This window comes from Chionomys nivalis, chromosome 8, assembly GCF_950005125.1.
Source record: "Chionomys nivalis chromosome 8, mChiNiv1.1, whole genome shotgun sequence".
Classification (NCBI taxonomy): Eukaryota; Metazoa; Chordata; class Mammalia; order Rodentia; family Cricetidae; genus Chionomys; species Chionomys nivalis.
Window position 1 is genome coordinate 78,102,285 of NC_080093.1, and position 27,235 is coordinate 78,129,519.

The 27,235-nt window shown below is 46.3% G+C and overlaps 1 protein-coding gene across 1 annotated transcript in view; it reads right to left on the reverse strand.

Moving 5' to 3' along the window:
* Positions 1 to 27,235, reverse strand: part of Vps35l (VPS35 endosomal protein sorting factor like) — a 104,822-nt gene that overhangs the window by 24,602 nt on the left and 52,985 nt on the right. The window contains exons 19-26 of the mRNA XM_057778410.1: positions 26,249 to 26,329; positions 24,209 to 24,271; positions 23,368 to 23,453; positions 20,865 to 20,945; positions 18,058 to 18,121; positions 15,205 to 15,303; positions 13,469 to 13,546; positions 12,070 to 12,184 (exon numbers count right to left, since the gene is read on the reverse strand). Coding sequence (XP_057634393.1) covers positions 12,070 to 12,184; positions 13,469 to 13,546; positions 15,205 to 15,303; positions 18,058 to 18,121; positions 20,865 to 20,945; positions 23,368 to 23,453; positions 24,209 to 24,271; positions 26,249 to 26,329 — 667 coding nt within the window. The remainder of the gene's footprint in view (positions 1 to 12,069; positions 12,185 to 13,468; positions 13,547 to 15,204; positions 15,304 to 18,057; positions 18,122 to 20,864; positions 20,946 to 23,367; positions 23,454 to 24,208; positions 24,272 to 26,248; positions 26,330 to 27,235) is intronic.

A 27,235-nucleotide genomic window follows, 5' to 3' on the forward strand; every position in this document is an offset into this window, starting at 1 on the left:
CCATTAAAGTGGCAGCAGCTTTGTCCCCTGGCTCCTGCCACTCACCCCACCCAGTTCCTATTCTAACGCAGGAACTCAAACAGTTATTTAAGGGACAGGCACACATGGTTCCAAGGCAAATTCTTACTCTGTTTCCAGAAGGCACACCCCATGAAAAAGTCTGGGAGACTTCTCCGTGTCAGCTTAGTAAAGAGAACTGGGGGGACGGGAAGGGGGGGTCTGCCAGTGAAAACAGGTTTTCCTCAGCCCAGCGTTTGAATGATCCTGTCAACATCACATTTCCTCTTTAAAAACAAAACCCCCCAAAACGGTAACATTTAAAATTTCTCACAGATGGGAGTCTTCACTATGTTGACCAAACTCCTAAACGAAAGCCATCCTCCTGTCTCAGTCTCCACAGCTGCTGGGAATTTCAGGTGAGTCACTGCACCTGGGTGATGTTGGTATCAGAGCATCTTACTCTAGCTATTAAAAGCCACAGAAGACAATGTCTTCAAGAGAAAACTGCCTGCACGTGATTCTTAAACAGATAAGAGGAAGAATCAGATTTTCATTCAGAAATAATGCTATCCTGGGGCTGGGGTGTGGCTCCATTGCCCGGGTGTTTGCCTAGCCCACACCAATCCCCAGCACCGCATAAACCAGGTGTGGTGGCACGTGTCTGTAATTCTAGCACCCAGGAGGTGGAGACAGTTCATTTCAGGCTACATACCAAGTATGAGGCCAGTTTGGGGCTCACAAGACCCTGGGTCCTCCCCACAACTCCACTCAGAAGGAGAAAACATAAGGGGCTCACCCCGCACCTCAGCATGGCACCTGGCCACAGTCAGTCTTCAGGCATTTGCTGCTGCTACCACCCCCCGTCACCCAACTCATGCCTCCCTCTCCAGTTCCTCCTTGGCTACATGGTGAGTTCAAGGCCAGTCTGTGATATATGAGAGCCTGTCTCAGAAAACAATTATTCCAGGATCCTGCTGTCATAAGGGAGGCCACCCCAGGTCTTGGGATAGGAAGAATCACACTAAGCCAAGGGTGTCACACTCTATGGGGACTAAATAGGACCCTGGTCTGGTCTGCACTACAGAGCGAGCGCATGAGCCAGAGAAGTCCTCTCCGAGAAGCTTGTCCATGAGACAGACCTGCTCCAGGGTCCAAGGGCTCCAGACAACCCTATTGCAATGACAGTTACCAAGGCTGCGGAAAGTTTCACGTGGTGCTCCAGGGCCCCTGCTGGCTTCAGTGGGTAACGCAGTGGCCTTCCTGGAGTAGGTCTGCCTGAGGAGTCCATTCCGTTCTGTACCCATCTCCTATGTCTGTCTGCTTGAACAACAGGATGCCATGTTCTAAGAGGTGGGACAATTCTCAGAGAGCTTCAAGATGCTCAGATTAAGACTGGAGGCATGCTCACTGCAGGCCAAGAGCAACAATGAGGAAAGGGTCCAAATGTTTTCCAATAAAAGGAACATTGGGGAGGAACTGAAGGGTACAATCTGGAGAAAATAATTTATAGCACTTCCCAAACCTGAGAAGCGGGATCCTTTACAGCCATTACAGTGAGGTGGATCTGTTTGCACGGAGTGGCAGATGGGGGCTGGCCAAGATTTACTGACGAGCCAGGAAGGCTTATGGACAGCAACAGAAGACTCCGCTCTGCTCCATTTCTGAGGAGGGGACTGCATGTCAAATGAGAATACAGACAGATGGACAGAGATAGAGGAAGGCAGACAAAAAGAGAAAGGCAGAGAACACAAAAAGAATAGGTTTTAAAAAATTGGGGTGGGGGGGAGGCAGGGTTTCATGTAGCCCAGGATAGTCCAAGACTTACTGTATAGCCAAAGATGGCAGTGAACTTCTGATCTCCCTGTCTACCTCCAGAGTGTCAGTATTACCGGCATGTGCCACCACGCCCACTTTTATATAGTGACAATATAGTGCTAGACAATCACTCTACCAACTAAGTTACATCCTCAGCCCTGCAATGGTTTTTGTGGTTGTTGTTATTTTCATTTTGTGGGGGGATTGTTTTGTTTTTTGAAACAGAGTTTCTCTGTGTAGCTTTGGAGCCTGTCCTAGCACTCACTCTGTAGACCAGGCTGGCCTTGAACTCATAGAGATTAGCCTGCCTGGGCCTCCCAAGTGCTGGGATTAAAGGCGTGCGCCACCACCGCCTGGCTGCAAAGGTTATTTTTAATGGGTATATTGCTGTGGAATAATCCTTCTGTACACTGTGAAAATGTGTTACTCTCATTGTTAATAAAAAAAACTGATTGGCTGATAGCTAGGCAGAATTTTGGGGGCAGAGTCAGACCTGAAGAGCAACATGGGAAGTTCATAGGTGAGGTAATCAAGTCTCAGGGCAGCACACAGATTAATAGAAATAGGCTAACTTAAGCTGCAAGAGCTGGTTGAAGACAAGCCTAAGCTATTGGTTGAGCATTTATACTTAATAATAAGTCTCTGAGTGATTACTTGGGAGTGGCTGCCAGAACACAGAGAAACTCTGCCTACAGTATATTGAAGAAAAGAACTGAGAAAAAAAAAGTCCTTTTAATAACAAGTTTTTGGAGGAAGGGGGTGAGGGAATACAGAGAACAATATTGGAATCTTTTCTTTTTGTCAGTACAAGGGATTGAACCTAGAACCTCAGGTACACAAGACAAAAGCTGCAACCACTGAGCTACAGCCTTACTGGAGCCTAACACAGTCCTACTGCTAGAATTCCTTCAAATGCGCACTCTGAACTCCTTTATAACAAAACCATTCAAATTGAAAACCAGTAGATGGCTTATATTTTCAATAAGATCCAGGTGCACCCCCTGAACACCTTCCAGACATGATAACATAAATTCAGACAGGACTGTGACGAGAACCTGTCAAACACCCTTGCTGTTGCCAGCGAAGCCCATGACTCTGTATGGATCATGGGAGACGACAGTGAAGTGCTAGCCTGGCCCATTTCCAGCTGTTTGCTCCTTCATAAGCACTGGTCAGGGCTAATGGGAGACTTTACACTGTCAACCAAGCAATAGCTCAGAGGCATCTAACTCACTCCCAGACTTCCAAGCTTCCAAATGTTCTCCTCACCAGCCCAGCTTAAAAACCAGTCCAGTCCAGAGGGATCAAGGAATGAAGACAGCACAGCTTGATAAGAGGGGATCAAGGGGTTGGAAGGCCCCCTCCCTTGAAAGTACTCTATGAAAGCAGGGCTCTGACTGAGAGTAGTTAACCGTCCCCAGGTCCACAGACACCACAACACACCTCTAGCTGTCTCCAGGGTTTCCCCTCTCTGCCTGGCTTAGATATAATGACAGCATCAATACCGTGGGGGAAGCCAGCAAATAAAACACAGAGCAGCATGGGCTGTGGGGTGGAGATGCTCAGCCAGCACCGCGCACACCCGCAAAGGACCGGAGGTAGGTTCCCAGCACCCATAGAGAAAACCTGATGTGGCAACAGACGCTGGAGAGGCAGAAGATGATCCCTGCTGCTCACTGCAGTCATTTCAGCACAAGCCTTGAGTTCCAAGCTAATGAGACCCTGCCTCAGAAAATAAGGTGATGGCTCCTGAAGAACAAAACCTGAGATTGACCTCCGACTCAGTGTGCAGGAATACACACAGGTGTAGATACACACATTCATGCATGCACACACACATACCAGATCCTGAAAACTTGATGTACTGAAACCGAGACATGCAGATGACTTTAGCAAGGCCGCATGGTCCAGAGACCGGCTGGCCACCGAGGTCTAATCCTGTTGCTGTCAACCTGTGCTTGTGTGACAGAAACTGTTCTTAAAGCAGTGATGTCTGAGGACATAAGGGCCACTATTCCAATGATGCCAAAATGGAGCAAGCTTTACAGAAGTACGAACGCCTGGGGACAATTAAGTGGCACATCCATTATGGCTTAATTGTTACCAATGACAGCTTAATATAACCTTGACTTCGCCACATGGATTCGGCAACATGCCCTTTCCGTTCATGTTGGACATCAATATTTAATGTGAAGGTCTGCTGGAGACATATAAATTGTTTCCAATTTCATCAGCACCAAACCAAAATTCCCAGTATTTATCTGCTCTCTCCTGCTCAACTCAGAGTGCCCAGGGCTCTGCATTGAGTCAAGGCTGCCCAGCTCACAGGTTACCTCCTATTTAATGAAGCACAATTAATAAAAACTCAGAGAAACTGGGGTTCAACCTGAAGATCCAAAAGGTAAAGCAGACAGCCACTGACTCTTACCTCAACCTGAGTATGAATGGCGATCCTGCCTCCAGGAATCTCAGAATAAGACTGTGAGCTGTTTCCACCTGTTTTAGAATCCTCTCTAGAACTTGGATTAAAGGCATGCACCACTGGGATTAAAGGCGTGTGTTACCATTTCCTGGTCTGTGAGGCTGACCTGTGGGGCTGTTTTACTCTCAGATCTTCAGGCAAGCTTTATTTATTAAAATACAATTGAAATGCCACTACAATTTGTGGATCAGGGAAGGGGTAGTGACTTTCTGTCTTCCCTGCAAGATACCCAGGAGGCTGTGCATTCTGGCTGTGACTAGCAAGTCTAGTTTTCCCTAAGTACTGGGGATTAAGCATTCCCTATTCCTTAATTCTGATTCATTGTTTTTTACAGGTTTATGAAGTCACAGGACGGTACATGCAGCCTCAGCACTTGGGAGATGAGGCTGGAGGATCTGGAGCTCAAGGTCGTCTGGCTACAGATCAAGTTTGAGGTCAGCCTAGACTACTTGAGACTCTGTCTCAAATAAATAAACAAACAAAACAACAAAACCCAAACAGACCTGGGAAATTGACTCCTTGAGTAAAGAGCTTGTTAACGTAGTGTGAAGGTCTGAGTTCATATTCCTAGTACCCATGTAAAGCCCAGCATGGTAGCATGTTCTGGTGCTAGTTGGGAAAAGACCGTTTCAAAATGAGAATGTCCCCTGATCTCCATAAGTCCGCCATGGCATGTATGCACCTGAACTCACATACAGACATGCATACATACACCATATATACACACATACAAAGATTTTTTTTTTCACAAATGATTCAAATGGTCGATCTACAATAACAGGTGTTTAGCACCATATGTATCTGGGATTCGGAAGGAAAGTACGTGCTGATATGAAGGGGCTGTCCTAACAACAGGGTGCCTTACAGTCTCCATGTTAGGTGTGGTCATCTGACAGGATGCCACCAGCAAACTACAAACCTTACTTTCTTCACCTACAAATGAAGGCAAGCAACCCACTAGTAATACAGACAGAACAAAGTGAGCTGCTTGCTGGGAGTTCAGCGCTCTCCACAGTAAGGCCTAGATCTATCTTCTAAATTCCATCTCCTCATCCTGTTGGTCTGTCCTTGCTGCTTCCTGGCCCCTAGCCCTTTCCTGTGCCATCACCAGCCTCTAGAATGTCCTCAGGTGCACTGTGGGTATCCAGACCACCCCACCTCCTAGGTTCTCAATGCCATCTGTTTTGAGAAGCTTTTTTTGGCTCTTTTAAGACAGCTTGTTCCCTTCTGCCCTAAGAGTCCACACATGCACACACGGAAAGACACTGTCACATGCTGTCCAATGCACTAAGTCAACAGACTGGCTCTCCCTGGCTAACACAGGGGGCTCCACATGCATTCTTGCTTCTAGTTTGACGTTCTGCATATAAAAAATGAACAAGAAATGCCTGCTCAAGGAAGGAAGCCATAGCTGGGGTGGAGAGACTCACTTTAGCCTCTTTCTTGAGGTTTCATCAACAGCTGTCGTTCATCCCTGGTCACCTCACTCCCCGAGGCAGAAAAGTTCTGTCTGCTCAGATGTGGACAGGGGTATACCGCCACCGCTCACCTGTGAGCTGTTCCCGCTATAACTGGTCAAAGAGGCCTCAAGGTTGGGGATACAGTCACACACATCTGCCACACTCGGATGATGCTTTGCTCACCAGAGTTACAACTGTGGCCTTCCACACAGATGCTGAGAGCCTGGTGAGTGACAAAACCAGTTTTCTCCTTCAAAAGATGCTTCTCACCTTCTAGAAAAGGGAAATGCCAAAGCCCTCTTCCCACCTACCGCTGGGCCCTGCTGCCTCCTCAGCTGCCACCTGCCATGGTGACAGAAGCCACCAACTCCCATCAGTGGACTTGCAGCAGTGCCTGCTCTGTGCCTCCCCAGGCTCCTCATGCTGACCCGCACAGCAGCTCCAACCAATGTGTCCTGAGGTCTAAGCACGTGCTAGCACCCACTGCGCTTTCTCTTCTACTGGAAATATAAAGTCAGTCCACCCACAGACAGCTCTGGTGGGGCTGTCTTCCTCACAGATGCCTCTGCTTACTACTTACATCCTCACTCTGAGACGTCTGAGTCCATTTGTCTTCACTGTTTGCTTCTCAAGGTGTGTGTGGGGGGCGGGGGGCTTATTCTGGAACTAGGATTCTCATGCCTCAGCTTCCAAAGTGCTGGGGTCACAGGCATGGACTATTATGCCTGGCACTTCCATCACCACATGGAGATGCAGTTCAGTTGGCAGAGTGATGGCCAGGCATACACAAAGTCAGGAGCTCAACCCCCAGCACCCATGAACTGGGCGTAGTGGCCTATGCCTATGATCTCAGCACTGAGAAGGCAGAAGGATCAGAAGTTCAAGTTCATCCTCAACTACAAAATGAGTATAATGAGTGGAGGATTCTAGGATCCTGTTGTTAAGAACAGATAAAAAAGAATTGTCCATTGCTTTGAGGCAGGACCAAGGCCCTCCCCACTACACCTAGGCTGAGCAAGGTATCCTTCCAAAGAGAATGGGTTTCAAAAAGTCAGTACAAGTACTAGTGATAAACTCAGGTCTCAGTGCCAGTGACCACGCAGTCTGCCCCAGCCATACAACTGTCACACACATTCAGAGGGCCCAGTTTGCTTCTATGCTGGTTCCCTCGCTGTCAGGCTAAGGTTGGTGGGCTCCCATTAACTCAGGTAAGCTGTTTCACTGGTTTGTTTGTTTTTTAAAAAAATTAACTAATTAAAAAAAAAAGAATCGCTGTGTGTTGATGGCACATACCTTTAATCTCAGCACTCAGGAGGCAGAGGCCGGTGTGTCTCTGAGTTTGAGGCCAGCCTGGTCTGCATAGCAAGTTCCAGGATAGCCAGGACTACACAGAGAAACCCTGTCTCACCACTCTCCCCAAAAATAAAGAAAAAAATAAAAAGAAAATTATCAACTACTGTTATCACACAGTTACCACTTGCTTGTGAAGCACCTACAGAACATGCGTGATGTAGACAATGCCAGGAGCCCTGCTATCACAGCAAATGGAAAGGAAGGTCTCTGGGCTTGGTGATCTTGAGGAAGAGGGGGAAAGGCTGGGCAGCAATGACCTATTTACTAGTTCATAATGATGTGAGGAAGCAATGAAAGCAAGGGAAAGCCTTAACAACTGAACTGGCCTGCTCTTGTCTGTCTGGGGTTGGTGGGGGCTGAGGAGGCTTTCCTGAGACAGCATGTGAACTGTGCTCTAGCACAGAAATGTTTAAAAAGTACACTGAAAAAAGCGAAAGCTTAAAAGAAGGGAGATAAGATAGGGTGGGGCAAGAGAAAACAGAACACATTATGTACGTGTATAAAATTGCCAAAGAACAAATTTAACTCATAAAAATGTTAGAGGAAAAAGAAAACGACCAGAATTCTAAGAGCAGGAATGAAATGTCCTTCTGTGGAGCAGGGCCCCGAGGCCACCCTTAACGGTCATGCCACTATTGCACCAGGGGCACCTTTCTCTGCAAGTCAGTACTGCAGCGTTCACAGTGCGGTGCTAGCTAGGACCATGAGGTCTGTCCTCCTACAGCAGCTACACAGAACCTTCTGGCACTATGGAAGCTAGACAGCAAAGAGGATGTCTCCAGATCAGCTTGAGACTGGTTTCTTTGTGCTCTACAGCCAAAGTGTGAGGTGTCTTCAGCAGAAGTCTTTCCATGAAGTTATGATGGGTAGCCAAGGGGAGACTCCTGGGGCCTCCTGGAACAGTAACTCCCAGGGAGGTACCCTATGCCTGCACTGCAGTTTTCACTGAATGATACAAATCTGGGAGTAGTATTGCCCATCCACGCAAGGTGATTTCATTGAAATTCTTCTTTTCCTTTTTTCCTCCCTTTGGTTTCTCAAAACAGGGTTTCTCTGTAGCTTTGGAATCTGTCCTGGAACTCACTCTGTAGACCAGGCTGGCCTCAAACTCACAGAGATCCACCTGTCTCTGCCACCCAAGTACTGGAATTAAAGGCATGTACTATCACCGCCCGGCTGACTTTTTTTTTTTTTTTTTCAAAATGTGCTATTTTGAACTTAGTTTACTAACTGTGGGCTTCAGTTATCTAAAGCCACTATCCTCACTCTGCCCATCAAATCAAAACCACAGAGCAAGGTCACAGGGATGCAAGTTCCTCTGTGTAGGCTGTACAGCCAGAGTGGTACTGCTGGGTCACTCGGCAGTTCTCTCTTTAGATTCCTGAGAACCCTCCAGACTGATTTCCCAAGTAACTGCATTAGTCTGCACACCCAGCAACAGAGCATAAATGATCTCCTTCTGCCACACCCACTTTTAGCGTTTGTGGTCAAAAGCCCATGGCTGGGGCGTCTCAGGCCCTAATGTAGAGCCCGCTATTGTTATTTCCCTAACCCATCATGCGGTCATATGGTCATAAATACTCATGTTTACACCCACAGACCCGGGCTGCTCCCAGCCTTGGCCAGAGAAGCTCCCTTCTTGCAGTGAGCAGCAGTCAATGCAGAGAAGCAGAGAATAGGACACTGGGTGCTCAGCCCTAAACAGGTCGTCTACATCAGCACCTCAACCCCACTGCCGCAGCCCCCACTGAGGCCCAGGGAACACTGATGAAAAGGAGGTGGGAAGAATGGAAGAAGACTGCTTCTCTCTCCCAGCAGCTCTCAGCCAACAGCTCCCAGGCTGGGACTCAGGCCGCCTTCACTATGCAGAGTTTTTGTCTGGCTTGGGCACAGGTAGGTGTTGTGAATGCTGTCGTCAGAAACACTATGAACTTCTGTGTACGTCTGCCTGTTGTGTCCTTGTAGCCGTCCTTCCTCTGACTTACACTGCTTCTCACACTCTGCCCTGTTCCACAGTGACCCCTGAGCCTTGGGGGAGGGAGGGAAATAAATGCAGAAGGTCAGCCACACGCAGGGGATGGCCACGATCCAAGAGTGTATTGGCAGCACAGACTGGACTTGATAGGTTTAATAAAACAACAAGAAACAAGAGGGCACAAAGTTAGCTGGGTGCGATGGGGTGGATCTGTGAGGTGTTGGGTGAGGGGTGTGGATATAATCACAATACATTGTATCAAATTCTCAAATAACCCATAAAATGCATAAAAAAGGAAAAATAGAGGACACTAGGTTTAAAATATACAAAAATCAAAAAAAAATTGCCAGAAGGTGGTGGCACATGCCTTTAATCCCAGCACTCGGGAGGCAGAGACAGCGAATCTCTGTGAGTTCGAGGCCAGCCTGGACTACAGAGCTAGTTCCAGGACAGGCTCCAAGGCTACAGAGAAACCCTGTCTCGAAAAACAAACAAACGAGCAAACAGACAAGCAAATGTGTTGGGAGGCGTGCTGTGAAATGCCATCTTCCAGATGTGGCATGAGGTCCCCACGCTCCAGTGGGTGTCCCCACACCCATGCACACATGGACAACACCAACTGGACTCAGTGGGCTATCAAAAACAGACATGAAATTGGAAGAGGGACATATTAAGGGAGGCAGAGAGGGACTGAGGGGAGGAGACAGGAGGTTGATAGGAACATGCTTCATTGTACAGATGTACGTACGGCCTTCTCAGGAACACAGGAAAATAGAAATAAAACTGCAAGAAAGGCAGCGAGCTCTGAGCGGGAGAGACACTGTCAGTAAAGATGACAGCAGACCTCTCTACTCGCTGCCCTGGGCCTCTGCTGCAGAGAACTGCACATTCCTGTTTCTCAGCCTAATTCACAGTTCAGCCAATTCATCTTGAAACTGGCTTTCCCGCAGACTCGAGGTTTTGCAGGTGAGAAATCAATCTGAAAGGTTGGATGTGGAGGCGCAGGCCTAAAATGCCAGCACTTTGGAAGCTGAGGCAGGAGAATCCAGAGTTTGAGGCGGACCAGGGAGGGCTACATAGCCAAGATTGCTGAGACAGAGAGGGCCTGACACAGAGATGCAGACAGACAAGGAGGAGGAAGAGAGAAGAAAGGGGGAGAAAAAGAGGAAGGCACAGACACCCAGAGTGAGTTTGTCCCTCAAAACCGACAAAGAAGAGTGCTGCCAATGTCACACTGTGGTTGTACACAGCAGCACTAAGACTCCAGCTCTGTAGTTACTTTGCATCAGTGGTCCAATGTTCTTGGGCATGACTGCATTCATTCTCAACTCAGATGTAACCCTGCCATCACCTGCTTTGCTCATGGATAAACTGGAGCATGAAAAGGCCAACTTGTCCAAGGGCATCTATTTCCCTAAGTGGCAGAAGCAGGGGCAGCCCCACTGTATTCTGGAAACTTGAAAGCCACCATCAACCAGGGCCTCAGCACACCCTGCTGGTGGCTGAACCCAGGCAATTAATCCCACTTCTCCAGACTCTTCACTCCATTGGAAGGCTGAGTGCTCCTTCTCGTTTCCTCTCCCATGTCCTCCTTAGAAAAACACAGGTTCTTCTGAGCCACTGACAAGCAAGGACAAGAAGCTATCTGGAGTGAGGACTCAAAGAAAAGGCAGTCGGGCAATTGTGGGCCATCTCTAGGTGGAAAATACTGACGTACAAGGCTTTTGTGGCTTCTTAACACTCCCAAGACAACAGGCAAGAATATCTGTGGTAAATGCCAGCATGATCCTAGCTACGTGTGGGGACCCTTGTGCACAAACAGATGGAACTAAGCCTTTTCTAGCATCCTGAGCTGGCCTGCAGGGGGTTTAAGACTCTGGACTCAGCCTTGGTAGACACAGAGCCTAAAAATGGAGACATAATCAAAGCAGGATGAAGGCAAGCCAGAGATGAACTGGGAGGGTGATGCTTTAGAGCCAGCCCAGATGGGAGGATGTTCGGGGACACAAACAAAAGCAACCGGCTCCCATGAGCTTCATATTTAGCTCGCTCCTTCTCAGTAATTGACTGTATTATTTATTTGGCCAGTAACTGCTCTGTGTGGCTTTCAGAATGACAGTGATGGGCTTTTAAGGTTTAGTGTGATTGCATTTAGACTCGAGCAAAAATCATCAGATGAATTTTTAAACATGAAGCGAACACCACACTGCTGTGCCCAGCAGTTGCTTAAAGTCAGGGTGAAGGCCCAGCAGCCCGGAGTTCTAACATAGCAGTACTATTTCCATCCACGCACAGGAGCCAGGGCTGAGCTTACACCCCTCCCTTCTCTGTCTCTCCTCCCCAGCACCCTCCGATACTTAGAAGAAGCCTCTCAGGTAAACTACACAGAGAGAGTGGAGTTGTCACCCCCAACAGCAGGGTATTTGCTATCCAAAGATTAGATTCCACAAACAGAAAGAATGAAAAACAACCCGGAACCTGCTGTGGCCAAGCAGCCCTAACTTCTCAGGCTCGGTTGGCATCCTAGCCCAAGATGTTTGGCTGCCAGACCGGTCCTGAAGTGGACTGGAGAAGGGCATGACAGAAAGATCTCTCACTCCTCCATCTGTCTCCACCTGCCTCTGTGTGGCCTGACTCCATGTTTCCTGCTAGAGAAACATTTAAAAATATTCACTAAGCCAGGCAGTGGAAGCCCACGAAATTAATCCCAGTACTTAAGAGGCAGAAGCAGGCAGATCTCTGTGAGTTTGAGGTCAACTTGGTCTACAAAGCAAATTCCGGACAGCTAGGACTATTACACAGAGAAACCCTGTTTCGAAAAACTGAGGGGAAAAAAAAAAAGAATAAAAATATTCCCTGATTGCTGCTTTCTTTCCCCCTTAAAGGTGTCATCTCTCAGTACACACAGAGAGAGATACATGTGGTTGAGTCAGACTTCTTCAGTCACAAGGGAGCATCAAGGCTAGAGAGATAAGCAGGCTTACCTTGGGAGAGGCACTGGTTGGCCAAGGCAACCTGACCCGAATGCAGGTAGAGGTTGAGGCGGGTGAAGATGCCCACCAGGGATGGAATGGTGATGAAGCAGTAGGCAACGCAGGCCTAGAGAGAAGGGGAATGCAGATGATCAGTCAATATGCCCATATGCACCCAGCATGTGTTTCCAAGGAGACACATAACGCTTACTCATCGTCTCCCCCCAACATGCACGCACAAACACACCATCAATCCCGGTTCTGATGAGCCCTGGGAAGTTGGGGAAGGAGAAATAGGCAAAGCAGAGAGTTTGAAAAATAGCTCTTCCCCACTCACTGCACTTATGCATAGATAACACCTCTGTGCGGGCGATGGAGAAACTGACGGCCCAGGAGTATGGAGGTAATAAGCAGCTAAGCTGGGGAGGCAGGAGGTCCAGGGACAGAGGTGGATGCCTGCCTTTCACTATGATCTCTCGGGCATGGCTTCATTTTAAAAGATACGGGCACTTTACTGTGATTTGGAGCGTCAACTCAAGACGCTGACATTTGGATTCAACTTTGACTTGGATATAACCCTGACCAAGGGCAAAAGTTATACTAGGTCTTCCATTTACAGGCATGAAGATATTATGTGAAAATGAAGTTGCTAGAGAAAGATTTTATATTAACATGCTAGAGAAAATTCAAGAATATGCAGCTGGCACAAAATAATACAAATGCCTCTCTCAGCCACCTCAGAACACATGGAGATGAGTGACCCTTATCTGAGGTGTTTCTGGTTTCAGAGAGTTTTAGATTTTGGAATATTTGTGTATATAATACACAGTGAGGTATGCTGCGGAGGGGACCCAAGTGAAAACACAGAATTCTATAATGTCCCTATGGGTTTTATAGACCCAGCATTTTCAATAACCTTATACACAAAACACAGTCATATGGAGCTGTCCAGGTTTATCAATTTTGGAATGTTTTCAATCTGGAGATGGGAGATGTATGATTTATACTGAAATTTAGGCTTCTTGTACATTTCTTTTGAAAACAATACAGACACTGTTTAGCTTACTGATTCCTAGGGAAAAACAAATCTTGAAAATCAAACACTAGGCCGGGCGGTGGTGGCTCACGCCTTTAATCCCAGCACTCGGGAGGCAGAGGCAGGCGGATCTCTGGGAGTTCGAGGCCAGCCTGGTCTACAAGAGCTAGTTCCAGGACAGGCTCCAAAGCTACAGAGAAAACCCCGTCTCTAAAAAAAAAAACCAAAAAAAAAAATAAAAAAGAAAAGAAAATCAAACACTAAGCCATCCTTCTCATGACACACTTAGCTTTCCCTGCGAACAGCCATTTAGCAGTGTGCAAACTCAAAAGCCTCTACAGTTCAGTGTCTGAAGCCCTTATCTTGATAACACACCCGGACAAACGCAGCCGTCTTTCTGGAGTGGTTCCCCTTCATGACTTTTCTTGTTTCCATTGCCAGCCGGTTCACACTCTACATTTGTGAAGAAACAAAACAGAAATGGTGATGAAATGATCATGACCCAAAGTCACATCTTCCAGAGCTTAGGATGCGGGCTCCTCAGACAGCAAAGCAAACACGCAAACAGGGACCAAGACTAACCAGCTGGCCCCTTAGGCTGAAATACTAAGATCAACAGGCAAGTTAGGCTTGAGTAAATATCTCCAAGATAGCAGAACATAGGCACTCGCTGTGTTGGTCATATCTACCAATGAGCAGAACAAATTAACATTCTTCTGGGTTAATGAATAACCAGGGTTTGTTTACTCCATTTCCAGAAGTTCCACATTCCAAGCACACGATCTCAGGGAAACTTCCAAATCTAAGACTAGACTGAGCGATGCAGCCACTCCTAACAGCAGCAACCACAGCCACGTTATCCAGCTGACACAACCACCCACTCATCTGATCCTTACAGCCCTGTGTGTGGGCACCATGACTAACCCCATTTTATAGGTAAAGCCTCTAGATTTAGGTCTTAGAATGATTTGTGCAAAATAACATACTAGGTGGGGGAGAATAAGTACAAAAAAGTGCTGTTTTTCAATAGATAGAAAGATATTAAAGAGAATAATGAAAGTTTTGGTTCCCAAACTGTACACCATGGCATCCTCGGGGTGCTGCACTCAAGGGCAGATTTTAAGAAACAGCAATTGTCAGACCCTGTGTTGGTGTGACATAGGGTGTGGCTGCACCAGATGACATCCCTTCTAGCCACATTCTACAGTGATAAAGAGTTGGGGGTGGGGAGGACTGATGAGGAACAGAAAATAAGAGCAGTGGTCAATGGTCTGATTCCCAGGCTGGGGCTGTGTGGTGCTGACAAGCATGCACACACCTCATCAGGAAGGGATTACAGCTACACAAGCAGCACACTTTCTATCTGTTTTGCTGGATACAGGACTAGAACCCAGGGCCTCACAAAATCTAGACCCTGCCACTGTCTTCCATACCCAGTCCGTAACTATATTATTTAGGAATTGTTTTTAAAGAATGAAATAAAAATATTTTTCTTTTGATTTATATATATATAATTTTACTTTTTCTGGTATTTTTCAAGCTGTTAGCTGTTTAATAGTAAGCAGAGCTATTACTAATGCCTTTTGACTCAGGGGGTCAGCAGGTCTGCGGAAAGCAGCAAACCTCTGGTTAGACAGGGCCTGAGGTCCCCTGCCCATCAGTGGAGCTCAGTGCAGACCTCTTCACTCTTACCACTGCCATGCAGAAATCAGACCAAGCAAATTTCTGAGAAGTGGAACGGGAATCTTATCCAAGAAGAAAAAAAAAAAATCAATGAAACAAAAAGAAAGAAAATATGACAAAGATCCTCAAAGACATAAGCACAGTGAGTTTCTGGAGAGCCATGTTTGCAGCTCACCAGGAAAGTAGCAGGAGCGTGCTTGAAGAATCAGACTGCAATCTACTTGACCCCAGCCCTGGGAGTAAAGGGTGGGGGAGCTATAGAGGTAGGAGGATCAGGAGTTCAAAGCCAGACTCAGCTACATAGTGGGGCCAGCCTGGACTACATGAGACCTAGTCTCAAATAACTAAAGGAACAGATTGAGCCTAGTAGGCAGCATATTGATAAGCAATCAGCACTCATTGAAAGAACCTACGACACAAATGCTTACATGGATCAGCTGCACAAGAACAGGTTCCAGGTTACAAAACATCGACCTGGACTCAACATAAAAGCTGAGCTGCTGTTCAAAATCACGGCCGAAGGAGACCTGGAATCAAAGAGAGAGAGATACAAAAAGGCACAGTGTTGTTATTAGTGGAAAGACAAACACGTGTGTTTAAATGTTGTGCACACCCACACATTCATGCACACACACACACACACACACACACGTACACACAGATACACACACATTCCCCTCTCTCCCTGACTACAAAGGTCTCGTATCACTTCAGTCCAAGTAGAACTCAAAGGCCCTGCTGAGAAGCCCAGCTCTGTGACAAGAACAAGTCCAAGGCCACAAAATAGCAGGGGAAAAATAGAATTTTTCCAGACTAGTAAGGAAAGGAAATCATGGAATTTCACTTCTCAGCTGTGGCCTTTCACCAAACATAAATTGGGTCCTTGGGAGCCATTTGTCACAGGGGCTTCCCTAATATGGGCCACACCCTACTGTTTCTTGATGGGGACCTGACCTCAGCAGCCAGAGGAAGTGTCTCCGCCTTAACCCCTTGGCGCCTCTTTCCTTGTCTTTATGAAAAGCTGGACAGCAGGAGAGAGTTCACTACTCCGAAGATCAGTTTGCACAGAGCTTTCTGTTCCCATAGTAGGTGTGAGGCTAACACCCTGAGACCCAGTGACATTCAGACAAAGGCTGGAAGAGATACATTGTTCCTGATGAGCCTGCTATGTAAGGCAAGGACAAAGGAGAACTCTAAAGTCCCCAGGTCCATTTCCTACCTGGGAACAGAGAGGCTGATTGTGAATTTCTATCAGAATTGACGGCACCCATCAATGTCCTTGCTTGGACAGGCCACCATTTTACAGTTGTTATCAGTGGACCTCAACATTTCTACCTCGGTCAGTTTGGATTCTGATGTTTTATTAAAGTAGAGGATTCCAAGCCAGATGTGTGATGTGCACTTCTCATCCTAGCTACTGAGGCAGGAGGACTGCTTCAGCTCAGAAGTTTCAGGCCAGCCCGGGGCCACCCAGAATTTAGGCAAAGGTGACCTCGAACACCACACGGCAGGATGTTCCCATAAGAGACTGAAGCAAGCCTTCCCGTTGTGAGGTCTCCTCCCGTCAGGACATCGCTCTCTTCACCTCCTCTCCCTCACAGATGACCCCTGCCTCATTTTGACCAACAACTCGACAGAATAGAGCTGAGGGTCACTGCATATCTAAGGCTTGGCTTTCCAAAGCCCTGAACTTCCATAGTGAACTTCCATGAAAGATAGCACCATGTGAGACAGCTAGACGACAAGACATGAGTGGACAGGAAGGAGGCATCTGGAAGACAGTGGAGCTGCCCAGCAGCAGCCTGGGGAGGTATGCAGCATGGATACTCCATTGGGCCATTTGAGCTGGCATCCTTTGAAGAAGCCTGGATAGCCAGCCAATCTACAGACGTACAAACTAAGAAAACAAGACAATGATGGTGGCGGGGGAGGGAGAGTCAATGTCCACGGTAAGATGCCCGTGTTTCAGTAAGTCTACACCCGCGCTCATGCAAGTAACACTTAGAAACTCAGCAGGTCTCTCTCTCTTTCTGTCTCTCTCTGTCTTTCTCTGTCTCTGTCTCTCTCTCTCATTCTCTCTCTCTCTCTCTCTCTCTCTCACACACACATACACACACAAATGGAATAAAAGAGACATGAAAGCAAGAGGCAGACTTGTTGGGAAAAGGTGCAGAGGCCGGGGGGGGGGGGAGGGTAAATGGGGTGATGTGAACAAAATACAATGTTTATTTGTATAAAACCATCAAATAAGAAATGAAAAATAAGTTAAAAACCAAAGAAAGTGCTATTCTCTGCCACCACACTTGAGGTTAACTGCCAAGCAACAGCAAATGATGGGATGGACGTGGATGTGGGCGGGGCATTCTGCCCAGGCTCAGGTTTTGCCGCCTCCGGACAATCCACATGAGGGCTGCTCCAGGACCCTGGCTCTCCATTCTAGGTCTTCCTGATTGGGTCACACGGGTCTCTCAGGCCCCCCAAGCTGTCTGGTCAATCATGACTGTCACCTTCACAGAGTTTAGACTCACCAGGGAAATGGCCTCTGGGCATGTTTACCAAGGATTATCTAGCTTGAGTAAATTAAGATAAAAAGGTCCACCCTAAATTTAGGTGGTACCATTCTGTGGGCTGTGGTCCAGACTACAGAAAAAGGAGAAAGCATACCAAACACAGGGAACTCCTCAAGCCCCGCCTGACTGCGGACACAAAATGACTTGTGGCCTCAAGGTCCTACCTTGGTGACTTCATAACCCCTACCCCCACCATGAAGGACTGTTCTCTCAAACTGTGAGCCCAAACAAACCCTTCCTCACATATGTTGTTTTTGTCAGGTATTTCAATACAGATGTGAGAAATATAACACACAAGTTAATCCAAAGAGCTCCCACCCCAGAAGCTATGGGAGTCCATCTTGATAGACCACAGGGTCAGAGGTAAGCCTGCTCAGGACAGAAGGCAATGGGAAGAGGGTGGGACCATGGTGACATAGATGGGAGGTCTTGGCAGCAGAGAAGACCCCAAGCCCAGCCACTACCCAGGAGTTTTCATCTGTATTTTCCCTGTCCCACCCCTCCCCCTCTGACTTTTCCCACAGTCAGCTTCTCTTGGCTTGCTCTATCCCCAAGGGAGTCTTGACAAACGTAAGAAATTTCTAATTCCATCTTATCTCAGTAAAAATGAAAAGCACTGGGGAATACAATGTGAGCCACTCTCAGTGGAGAGGGGATAAACAATGACATCATGTTTCCAAGTGCACTGAAACTTCTTTCCCACAAACTTACCATTTTTATAAATCCATTGATCAAGTGGGCCAGCATCCGCTTCTCGTCCTCCAGAGTGAGAGCGCTACAATCAATAACGGTGCATAATTAACACGGAGGCAGCAAATGTAGCCGCCCGCAGAGGAGAGCACCAGAGGCAGGCGGTTCAGAGCGAGGCAACAGTGCGTTTTCTAGACGTACAAACTCCCAACAGGCTGCCTGTCTATCTTTAGACAGAAGTGTTAACCAAAGGGAACAGAATTCAAATGTACGTCTCTTCCCCCTGAAGCCGCCATTCCCAAGGCACGGTTATCAACAGCACAAGAGAAGGCAACTTTTTCTTCTTTAGAATTCAGACAGCAAGCACTGACGTCAGAGTCCTGCACTCAGAGAAAATCTGGCATCTCTTTATTTTTAAAATTTTCTACCACACATCACAGAACTTTCTTCTCTTTCTCTTTTTTTCTTTTTCTTTTTTTCTCCAGACAGGGTTTTGCTATGAAGCCCTGGCTGTCCTGGAACCCACTCTGTAGACCAGACTGGCCTCAAACTCACATAAATCCACCTGCTCTGCTTCCCAATTAAAGGTTTGTGCCACCACCGCTGCTTATCAAAAAACTTTCTAATAGACACCCACACATTTGCCATCAACAAGATTCTACCATCAACACCTTGGGACGCTTGTTATAGCATGTGGCTGCCTCTCCCCACCTTCGTCCCTCAATTTACTTTTGGATGTGTCTGAAAACATCTCACTGATACTTTGCAGAAAATGAAACACAAATATAAATCTAAATTGCTGAGTCTAGTTTGATTACACATGCAAATAGTTCCCGTATGAATAGCTCCCCAAATTTATGTTTAAAGCTTTTAAAACTTTGGGGTTGATTGAGTTCAGTGGTAGAATGATTGCCTAGCATTGTGTAAGGCCCTGAGGTTATTCCCCAAAATAAAAAAGAGCCAAGTTTTTGTTTGGTTTATCGTAAGGGAAAATAAATTTTGGCAAATATTGCACTGTTCTTTGATATACAATGTGCCCTCAGTTCTTTTCATTTTTAGTATTTGAGACAGGGTCTCACTATCTGGCCCAGGTTGGCCGCTTGCCTGAGCCTAGAGTCAGGGATTAGAGGTGTATGGCACCTCACTTAGTGCCCCTCAGGTCTTTGAGACATTTCCTAGTCTCCTTCACAGCTAGGTGTGACAGTGTGAAGGCAGGCAAAGTGTGACTGTCCCCAGTGCTGTCCCTCAGAGAAAGCTGGGTGTGGACATGGCCTTTGTGGACATAAGCCACCTTCCAGCAGGAACACGAGGGCAGCACGGCTCAGGGAGGACACTGGATCCTTTGGTGATGTACCTAAGGGCTATCATGCCCTGCTGCAGGTCTCCTGAGCCAAATGCTACCTTGTAAGATATAAATATCTGTATTCCTTTGTTTCTGTTTTTGCTCAATTACAGTCTATTGAGTACTTTTATTATGAAAATGTATAGCTACTGTTGTTGTTAAGACCCCCACTATGGTCTTGAACTTGTGATCCTCTTGCCTCTGTCTCCCAGGTGCTGGGATTACTGGTGTGTGCCACTTCACCTGACGGAAGAGTAGTAATACTGATAACATTTGGATTTTCCTAACTGCTCATGAATCTGAGGCACAGTTATAAAGGCTCTAAAATTAAAAAGAAGAAAAAAGAAGAAACGCGTCCCGTGGATGATGAAATGCCAAAGCAACATTCTCAGTTCTTAAGACACTTCTCAGTGAACCAAGCTGCTGCACACAAATTCCTTGGAGATTAAAATAACCACAAGCAACTTGTGAGATGGAAGCAGCCCCTGAGTGAAAGGTTAAGGCCTGAGGCTAGACCTATACTTTCAACATCCTGGGCGCGTAAAGCCACTGCAGGAAATGGAAGCTACGTCTTTTGCACATCAAATAACAAGATAAGGAGGAGATAAACTAAGGGGCTATGCTAGGCGCTGAGTGAGCTGTCATTATACCATCTCATTATGCTATTCTCAGACAGCTCTAGGAGACAGCCTTTGAGTTCACACGCACAAAAACAGCCCTTTCTCCACAACAGAAATCCTTCTGTACAAACATTTGCTATCTCACTTTTCTTTTGGAGGCTAGCCTGTGCTCCTTGTTCTGTAAGACTGGAGTGTTCTTTTCAATAGGTGTATGGAGTGTGTGTGTGTGTGCACGCGCGTGTGCATGCACACATATGCATGTGGAATTTAGAGATGAATATCAAGTGTCTTTGTTAATTGCTTGTCACCAATTTTGAGTCAATGTCTCACTGAATCTGGAGCTTATCAATTCTGATAGATGGACTGGCTGGGGCTCAGCCTGTCTCTATGTTTCCACCATTGAGGTTACAGATGTGCCCAGCAGCATCTGGCTTTTACATGGTTGTCAGGGATTCAAACTCAGGTCCTCTTGTTTGCACAAGAGGCACATTATCAGCCGAACCATCTCTGCAGCCTCTTAAGCAGGTATCTTTTCATTTTACTCGTTTGTTCTTTTTAAATGCGCATGTGTGCAAGACTGCATGAGTTCATGTGCATCATGCGCACGCAGGAGCCTGCAGAGGTAAGAGGATGTCAGATCCCCTGGAAACGGAATCATAGGCAGTTGTGACCCAACATGTATGGGTGCTGGGAATCAAACCCAAGCCGTCCGCAAGAGCAATAAGTGCCCTTATTCACTTTGCTCTCTCTCCAGACCCAGGTTTTGAGAATCTAGACCAGATCAAGCTGCTTGCAGCAGCAGCTTACAGACATCACTCCCTAATGCACCCCAGTCACGCTGCATTTCAACTTTAAAGGTGTCTTACTTCACAGAGTCATGCATGGTCTTGCAAATGTGCAATAGGGCATTTAGGATGACGGGGTCCTTGGTTGGCTCCTGATGGTGCCTAGGAGACATGAAGAGACAATGGTAAACCTCTGTCCATGGCCATGAAAGAGTGGGTTTGGCTTTCAGCAGCTGTATGAGACCCCCAAATGCTCTGTTTGGTACGGCACACAGGCAGTGAGCACTGAGATGCAGTGCTCTGGTTTTCCTCTGAGCTCTTCTGTAAGTCACAAGGTACTCTCTTACACATTTGACTGCTCCTAGTTGCAAAATCACCATAAGCCACTGCCTGTGCCCGGCAAAGGGAAAGCCTGTCTTTTTACTACATTTAACACTCACTGCTGCCTACAACCTGCACAGAAGTTAAGTGCCAAGCAAAACATGACAGGACCAACACCCAAAACAAATCTTCATGTAAAGTAGGTATGTCTGCTCCAAATATACTAAAGATAAAGCAGTCAATATTAATCTTTAGAAAAGAAAAATGTATTTATCATTATGGTATGTACTTGTGTGGGTGGGTGCAAGCACGCCATAAGAAGTATGTGGAGGTCAGAGGACAGTTCTCGAGTCAGTTCTCTGTCCACTTTACATGGGTTCCGGGGATTGAACTCAGGTTTTTTTTTTTAATATTTATTTATTTATTATTTATTTATTATGTATACAATATTCTGTCTGTGTGTATGTCTGCAGGCCAGAAGAGGGCACCAGACCTCATTACAGATGGTTGTGAGCCACCATGTGGTTGCCGGGAATTGAACTCAGGACCTTTGGAAGAGCAGGCAATGCTCTTAACCACTGAGCCATCTCTCCAGCCCCTGAACTCAGGTTTTCAGGCTTGCACAGAGTGCCTTATCTCATGAGCAATCTCACCAGTCAGGAATTAATCTTCTAGAAAGATAAGATGAGAGCCAGCAAGATGGCTCAGTGGGTAAGGGTACTCGCCACTAAGCCTGACGGCCCACATGGTAGAAGGAGAAAACGTATTTGTTTCCTCTGACCTTCATACCTGTACTGCAACACATGTACACACACACACACATGCATGAACACACACGCATGCACATGCATGAACACGCACACACACTCACACACACCTATGCACACATACACAGAGAAATGAACTCAAAAACCTTTTAAAAAGAGAATACACAAAATTTGATATTACTCTGAAATATTCTGTGTATTGTTTGATACTCAATTTTCTAAACCCAACCGTATTCATGTACTTAGTATTTAGAGCAATTTTCATTTTAAAATATGGCCTCAAAATCCTCCTGCCTCAGCCTCCTCAATAGCTGGAACTATATGTGTATGCATATATGAAGGCTCTCAACAAGGATGTCTAAGAGTAGTCGTGTGTAATGTTCTCCACTATTTGACAGGCATTTTGTGTATGTCTGTGTGGAGAGATAATGTTCTATCTTGAACACTTAGTATCTTAGAATCCAAACAAACAAACAAAAAGACTAAATTAAAATTAAAGTGCTGGGAAGATGGCTCGGCATGTAAGTACTTGCTGCATAAGCATGAAGACTGGAGTTCACATCCCTAGTACTATAGAAAAATTCATGCTTGCCTGTACATCATTACAGGGAGCGCCACTGGCAGGCAGTTTAAGAATCTGGACTTAAGAAAATGACAGAGACTAAAATGAGTCATGAAGCCGTCTGCTGTAAACCCAGCACTGGAGACGGCTTTCTTGGCACCAGCCCCTCGTGCACACGCCTGCTTTCACTCTGTAAACGCTGCTCTGCAAGCTCCATGTGTCTCCTTCAAAATGAATCTGATGGCACCCGCCTGCAATTCCAGTACTCAAGAGGCTGAGACAGAATGTTATTGCAAGTTCAAGGCTACCCTGAGCTACACAGCAAGCACCAGGGTAGCCATGGTTATGTAGGATCCTCGCTGATGCAAAAAACAAACACCGACTCCTTCCAAAACCATGTTGAAGGCATGGAACTGGTGGCCAGTATCCTGCCAACATCTGGCAGTTTGCTTTCAATTAGGTGTTTTTTTTTTTTTTAAACATTTACTTATGGGGACGCAGGGTATGCTCCACAGCATGCACATGGAGTTGGTCCTTCCATCACGTGGGCTCTGGAGACTGAACTCAGATCATCAAGCTTGGTGGCTTCACCCACTAAGACAGTCTCTCCAGACCCCCTTTGGCTTTCTTAAGCATTAATTACTAACTTTTATCATGATGCCTGATATTTTAAAAATTATCATGGTGCCAGAAAGATGTCTCATCAGCTAAAAGCACTTACATGTTCAATTCCCAGTTCCAGAGGAGCTGATGCCCCTCTGCTGACCCCCATAAGCTCCTGCATACCCATGGTACATATAACATCCACTCAGGCACACACACAAGCACACACAAATATATCAAATTTTAAAGATTTATGTTATGTGCATCACCACAGACACACTTCTCAAACTGCTAGCAGTCACGGCTGCTGGTCACGCCATCTTGTACTCACTTGATAAAGGCTTCCATGATGCACTTGCAAACCTCCACCCGCACACTCTCTTTTTGGAACATGTCCAGAAATGGTAGAAACTTTTCCTAAGGATAAAGAAAACATTTGACACAAACAACTAGAAATAATTTGTGGATCATTTGTGTGGGGGAAGGGGAGGTTCAAATAAGCAGAAGGAATGTTTGGGGATCCCCTGAAGGACCTGGCTTAGAATTCTTTTTACAGACTGAACACCCTTAATCTAAAATCTGAAACCTAAGATGTTCCTAATTCTGTACTTTTTAGTGTCAATACGATGGCCCAAGTTGAACATTTTATACCATGATATTCTGCTTGTCCTTGTTGTGCTGTTTGACAGTGTGGGCACAGAACATGTCAGGCAAGAACCATGTCCCTGAGCTGCCTCTTCAGTCCCTTGTACAGAATTATTAAGATATTACATGAAACCCTGTCTTTGTGCAAAGATACATATAAAATGTAAGAGAATTCTATTTAGACTTGGGTCCCAGCTCAAGGAATCTCATTCTATATATGTGTGAAGAACCCTAAATCCAAGAACAAAACACCATGTATGAAGCATCTGGACAAGGGGTGCTCAGTCAGCACCAGGTGGGGTGCGCACCCCTCCGATGAGGAAGAAATTAGACAGAAACAACAGTCTTCCCTCAGTCTGCAAGTACCGTGTTTCCAGATGGTGCTGAAGCCGTATCAAACAATTCTTGTTAAGGTGACAGGACCTAGGTGCTGTACACAAGGAAGAGTGCTCCTGGCCTGGCCGCCATGAAACCATGACAGCAGCAGAGGGCACCATCTCCAAAGGTCACTGAGAAACGCTACTTACCACTGAGAAGAGCACGGAGAAATCGTGGAAGTGGGCTATGACTTTCTTAATTATTGACTGAAGCTGTAAAGCGGAAGGAGAGAACACATCTTGTTGAATAAAACCTGTACATTTTAAAAAGGCAGCCCTCCTGCATAGCTCCCCACTACAACCACTGTAGAGCGAGCCTGGATTGCTCAAGGAAGAAAAAACAGATCAGGTTAGATCCTGCCTCAGTTGGGGCTCTTTAGAGTCCTGGAGACTATGCCCTGGCCTCAGCCTCTTCTGCAGGGCAGTATTCATGAGGATTAGGTAGGACTGCCCATGTGATCAGGAAAGAGCCTGTTCTGCAATGCTCTGACTGACCTTTCAAAATGAAAGTAGTACAGGATTGCCTAGAGCACAGTATGTTGCCAAGAGGAACTCGGAATTTCTAGTCCTTTTCCTCTACCTCCCCAGTGCTGAGAGTACAGGCGTGTGCCACTCTGCCTGTTCTATGTGGTGCTGGGAAATCTTGGTTTCCTGGATGGTACAACTGGGAGAGAGTGGAATGGTAGAAAGGTGAGGGCCCTGGTGGGAAGTCCTTAGGTGACTGGGGTGTGCCTACCTGGGGGATTATAGGACACAACCATTCCTGGTCTCTTTCTTGCTCCCTGGCTAGTATGTATTACTAGTATATTATCTTGGTAAATTATCACGTGCCTTTTGAGCTCACTGAGAAGTTGACTCTGGAAACATTTCAGACTTAAGCATGCCTGTCTCAAAGTGTCCTCCAAGGCCCCTTCTTTAGGGATGGCTGCCCCCTAACTCCATGGCAGGGAAAGAAGAGAACAGGAAAACAGCCTAAAAGCTGTGTCCCCGAGAACAGGTTATTACTGTTTATCACACAACGTAAAGAAAAGTCCATCCATGGCGGCCTACCCCTGGACAGAAAGCTGACCCAGGAATGTCAGTCAGCCTCAACTTCCCCAGTGGTTTTCTGCTGGATGCTGGGGAGCACTTGACTGGATGATGTTCTCTGTCAGTTGCTACGTGGAAGCCTCACCTGAGGGAATTGTCTGGAACTTTTTCACATGGAGAACTCCAGCTAGCTGCCTTAAAGGAGCCAGCTTCCCCACCAATCCACTTCCACTGGATGTTCTGAGTGCCCAATTCCATCATGTTTTGCTAGATGTTTACCTATCTCTCAGTATTTATCCTTTTACTTTGGCTTAAAATTAATAAACTTGCTTGTTCAAAACTGAATATATGGCTATTGGAGATATTTCTCCAGATGGCTAGCAATTTACCCAACAGGATCGACTAATGAGGCTTGCAACCTTCAAAACTGTGAGCCAAACAAAACAAAAAGAACAACAAGTACTGTATAAATTGATTAACACAGACGTTTTATTGCAGTAACCAATACTAACAACACCAGACATTTTCTCTAAGAAAGACAAGCTTTCTTTTCCCTTAGACCATAAGAACAACATCCCTCGTGCTTTAACACTGCATTTTGCATTTCCTAAAAACAACATTCCTCACTGGCACCCCACTTTGCTGCTATCAAATTCAGCTGATTTCACACTAACTTGAAAAGATCCTGTCACGCACAGTCCGAGCTCACAAGGCCTTACCAGGTCCCTTCTGGCATCATCCTTGCCCCTTGTTCTCTCCTGTGGGGATCCAGTCTAGGACCAAACACTTCATCTTTTCTCTTTTCCTACTTTGGCATATGTGTGCAGGTCTGTGCAGCACATGTGTGTCATGTGTATATGTATGGTTCTGTGTAGTGTATATGCATAAGTTGTGCATATATGTATAGGTCTGTATAGTGTATGTGTGTCGTGTGTGTGTGTGTGTGTGTGTGTGTGTGTGTGTGTAGGTCTGGGTAGTGTATATGGTATAGTGTATATGTGTGTAAGTCTGTGTAGTATACTACAAAAGTGAGGCCCAAAGCTAGGATGTGGCAGAGCCAAGATTAAACACAGGATTCCTGGGTGTACCCTTTGATAGTATAACGTGAGTATGTCACTCAACAGAACAAGAACCCCACATTGGGAAGCACGCCCCTGTTACCTGGGGGTAGGAGTCCTCAAATGCTCGATCCGGAGTCATATGCTTGATGACATCAGCCAAAACGGTGTTCACCTCTCGTTTCTATACAGGGAACATAAACCAACTCTGTTGTTAGGCTGGGACCACTGGCCTTCTTCCTGGAGAGAAACACTGACACATCATGATGCAGGCCTGGTAGATAGCTCAGTGAGCACTTGCCCAGCAGCTGTGAGGCCCTGGCTTCATTCTGGTACAAAAAAACAAACAAGCAAAAGGCCACACGCCTTCCATGAAATAGTTTCAAATATTCTGAAAAATAAATACAAGGAAAGAAATCATATCCATATCCTCAGTCTAGTCAGTACTGAATATTGTTCTAGAAAGATAATGTCCTTTAGGCTACTTTCTGCCTACCCAGCCCAGGTTCCTGTCTCAGCACCTGGAAAGTGAGCAGTGAAGCATTGTGGGAAGGGTAGAGACTCACCCTTTACAGGTCATCTGCCCTAACTGCTCACATCAGTCATCTATGCCAGGGGTCAGCCATCTACAGCCCAAAGCCAGCCTCCTGTTACATAGACAACAAGTGAAAAATAGTTTCACATTCAGCCCATACAGAGATGGGACTTGTAGTAGTTTGAATATAACTGGCCCCTATAAGATCATAGGGAGTGGCACTATTAGGAGGTGTGGCTTTGTTGGAGTAGGTGTGGCCTTAGAGGAAGTTTGCCACTGTGGAGGCGGGCTTTGAAGTCTCATATACGCTCAGCTCAAGGCACACCCAGTGTGTCAGTTCACTTCCTGTTGCCTGTGCAAGATGTAGGACTCTCAGCTTCCTCTCAGCGCCCTGTCTGTCTGCACACCCTCCTGTTCCCCATGATGCTAATGGACTAAACCTCTGAACTGTAAGCCATACAATTAAATGTTTTCCTTTCTAAGAGTTACCACGGTCATGGTGGGTCTTCACAGCAATACAAACCCTAACTAACAGTAATTAGTTACAGGATAGTA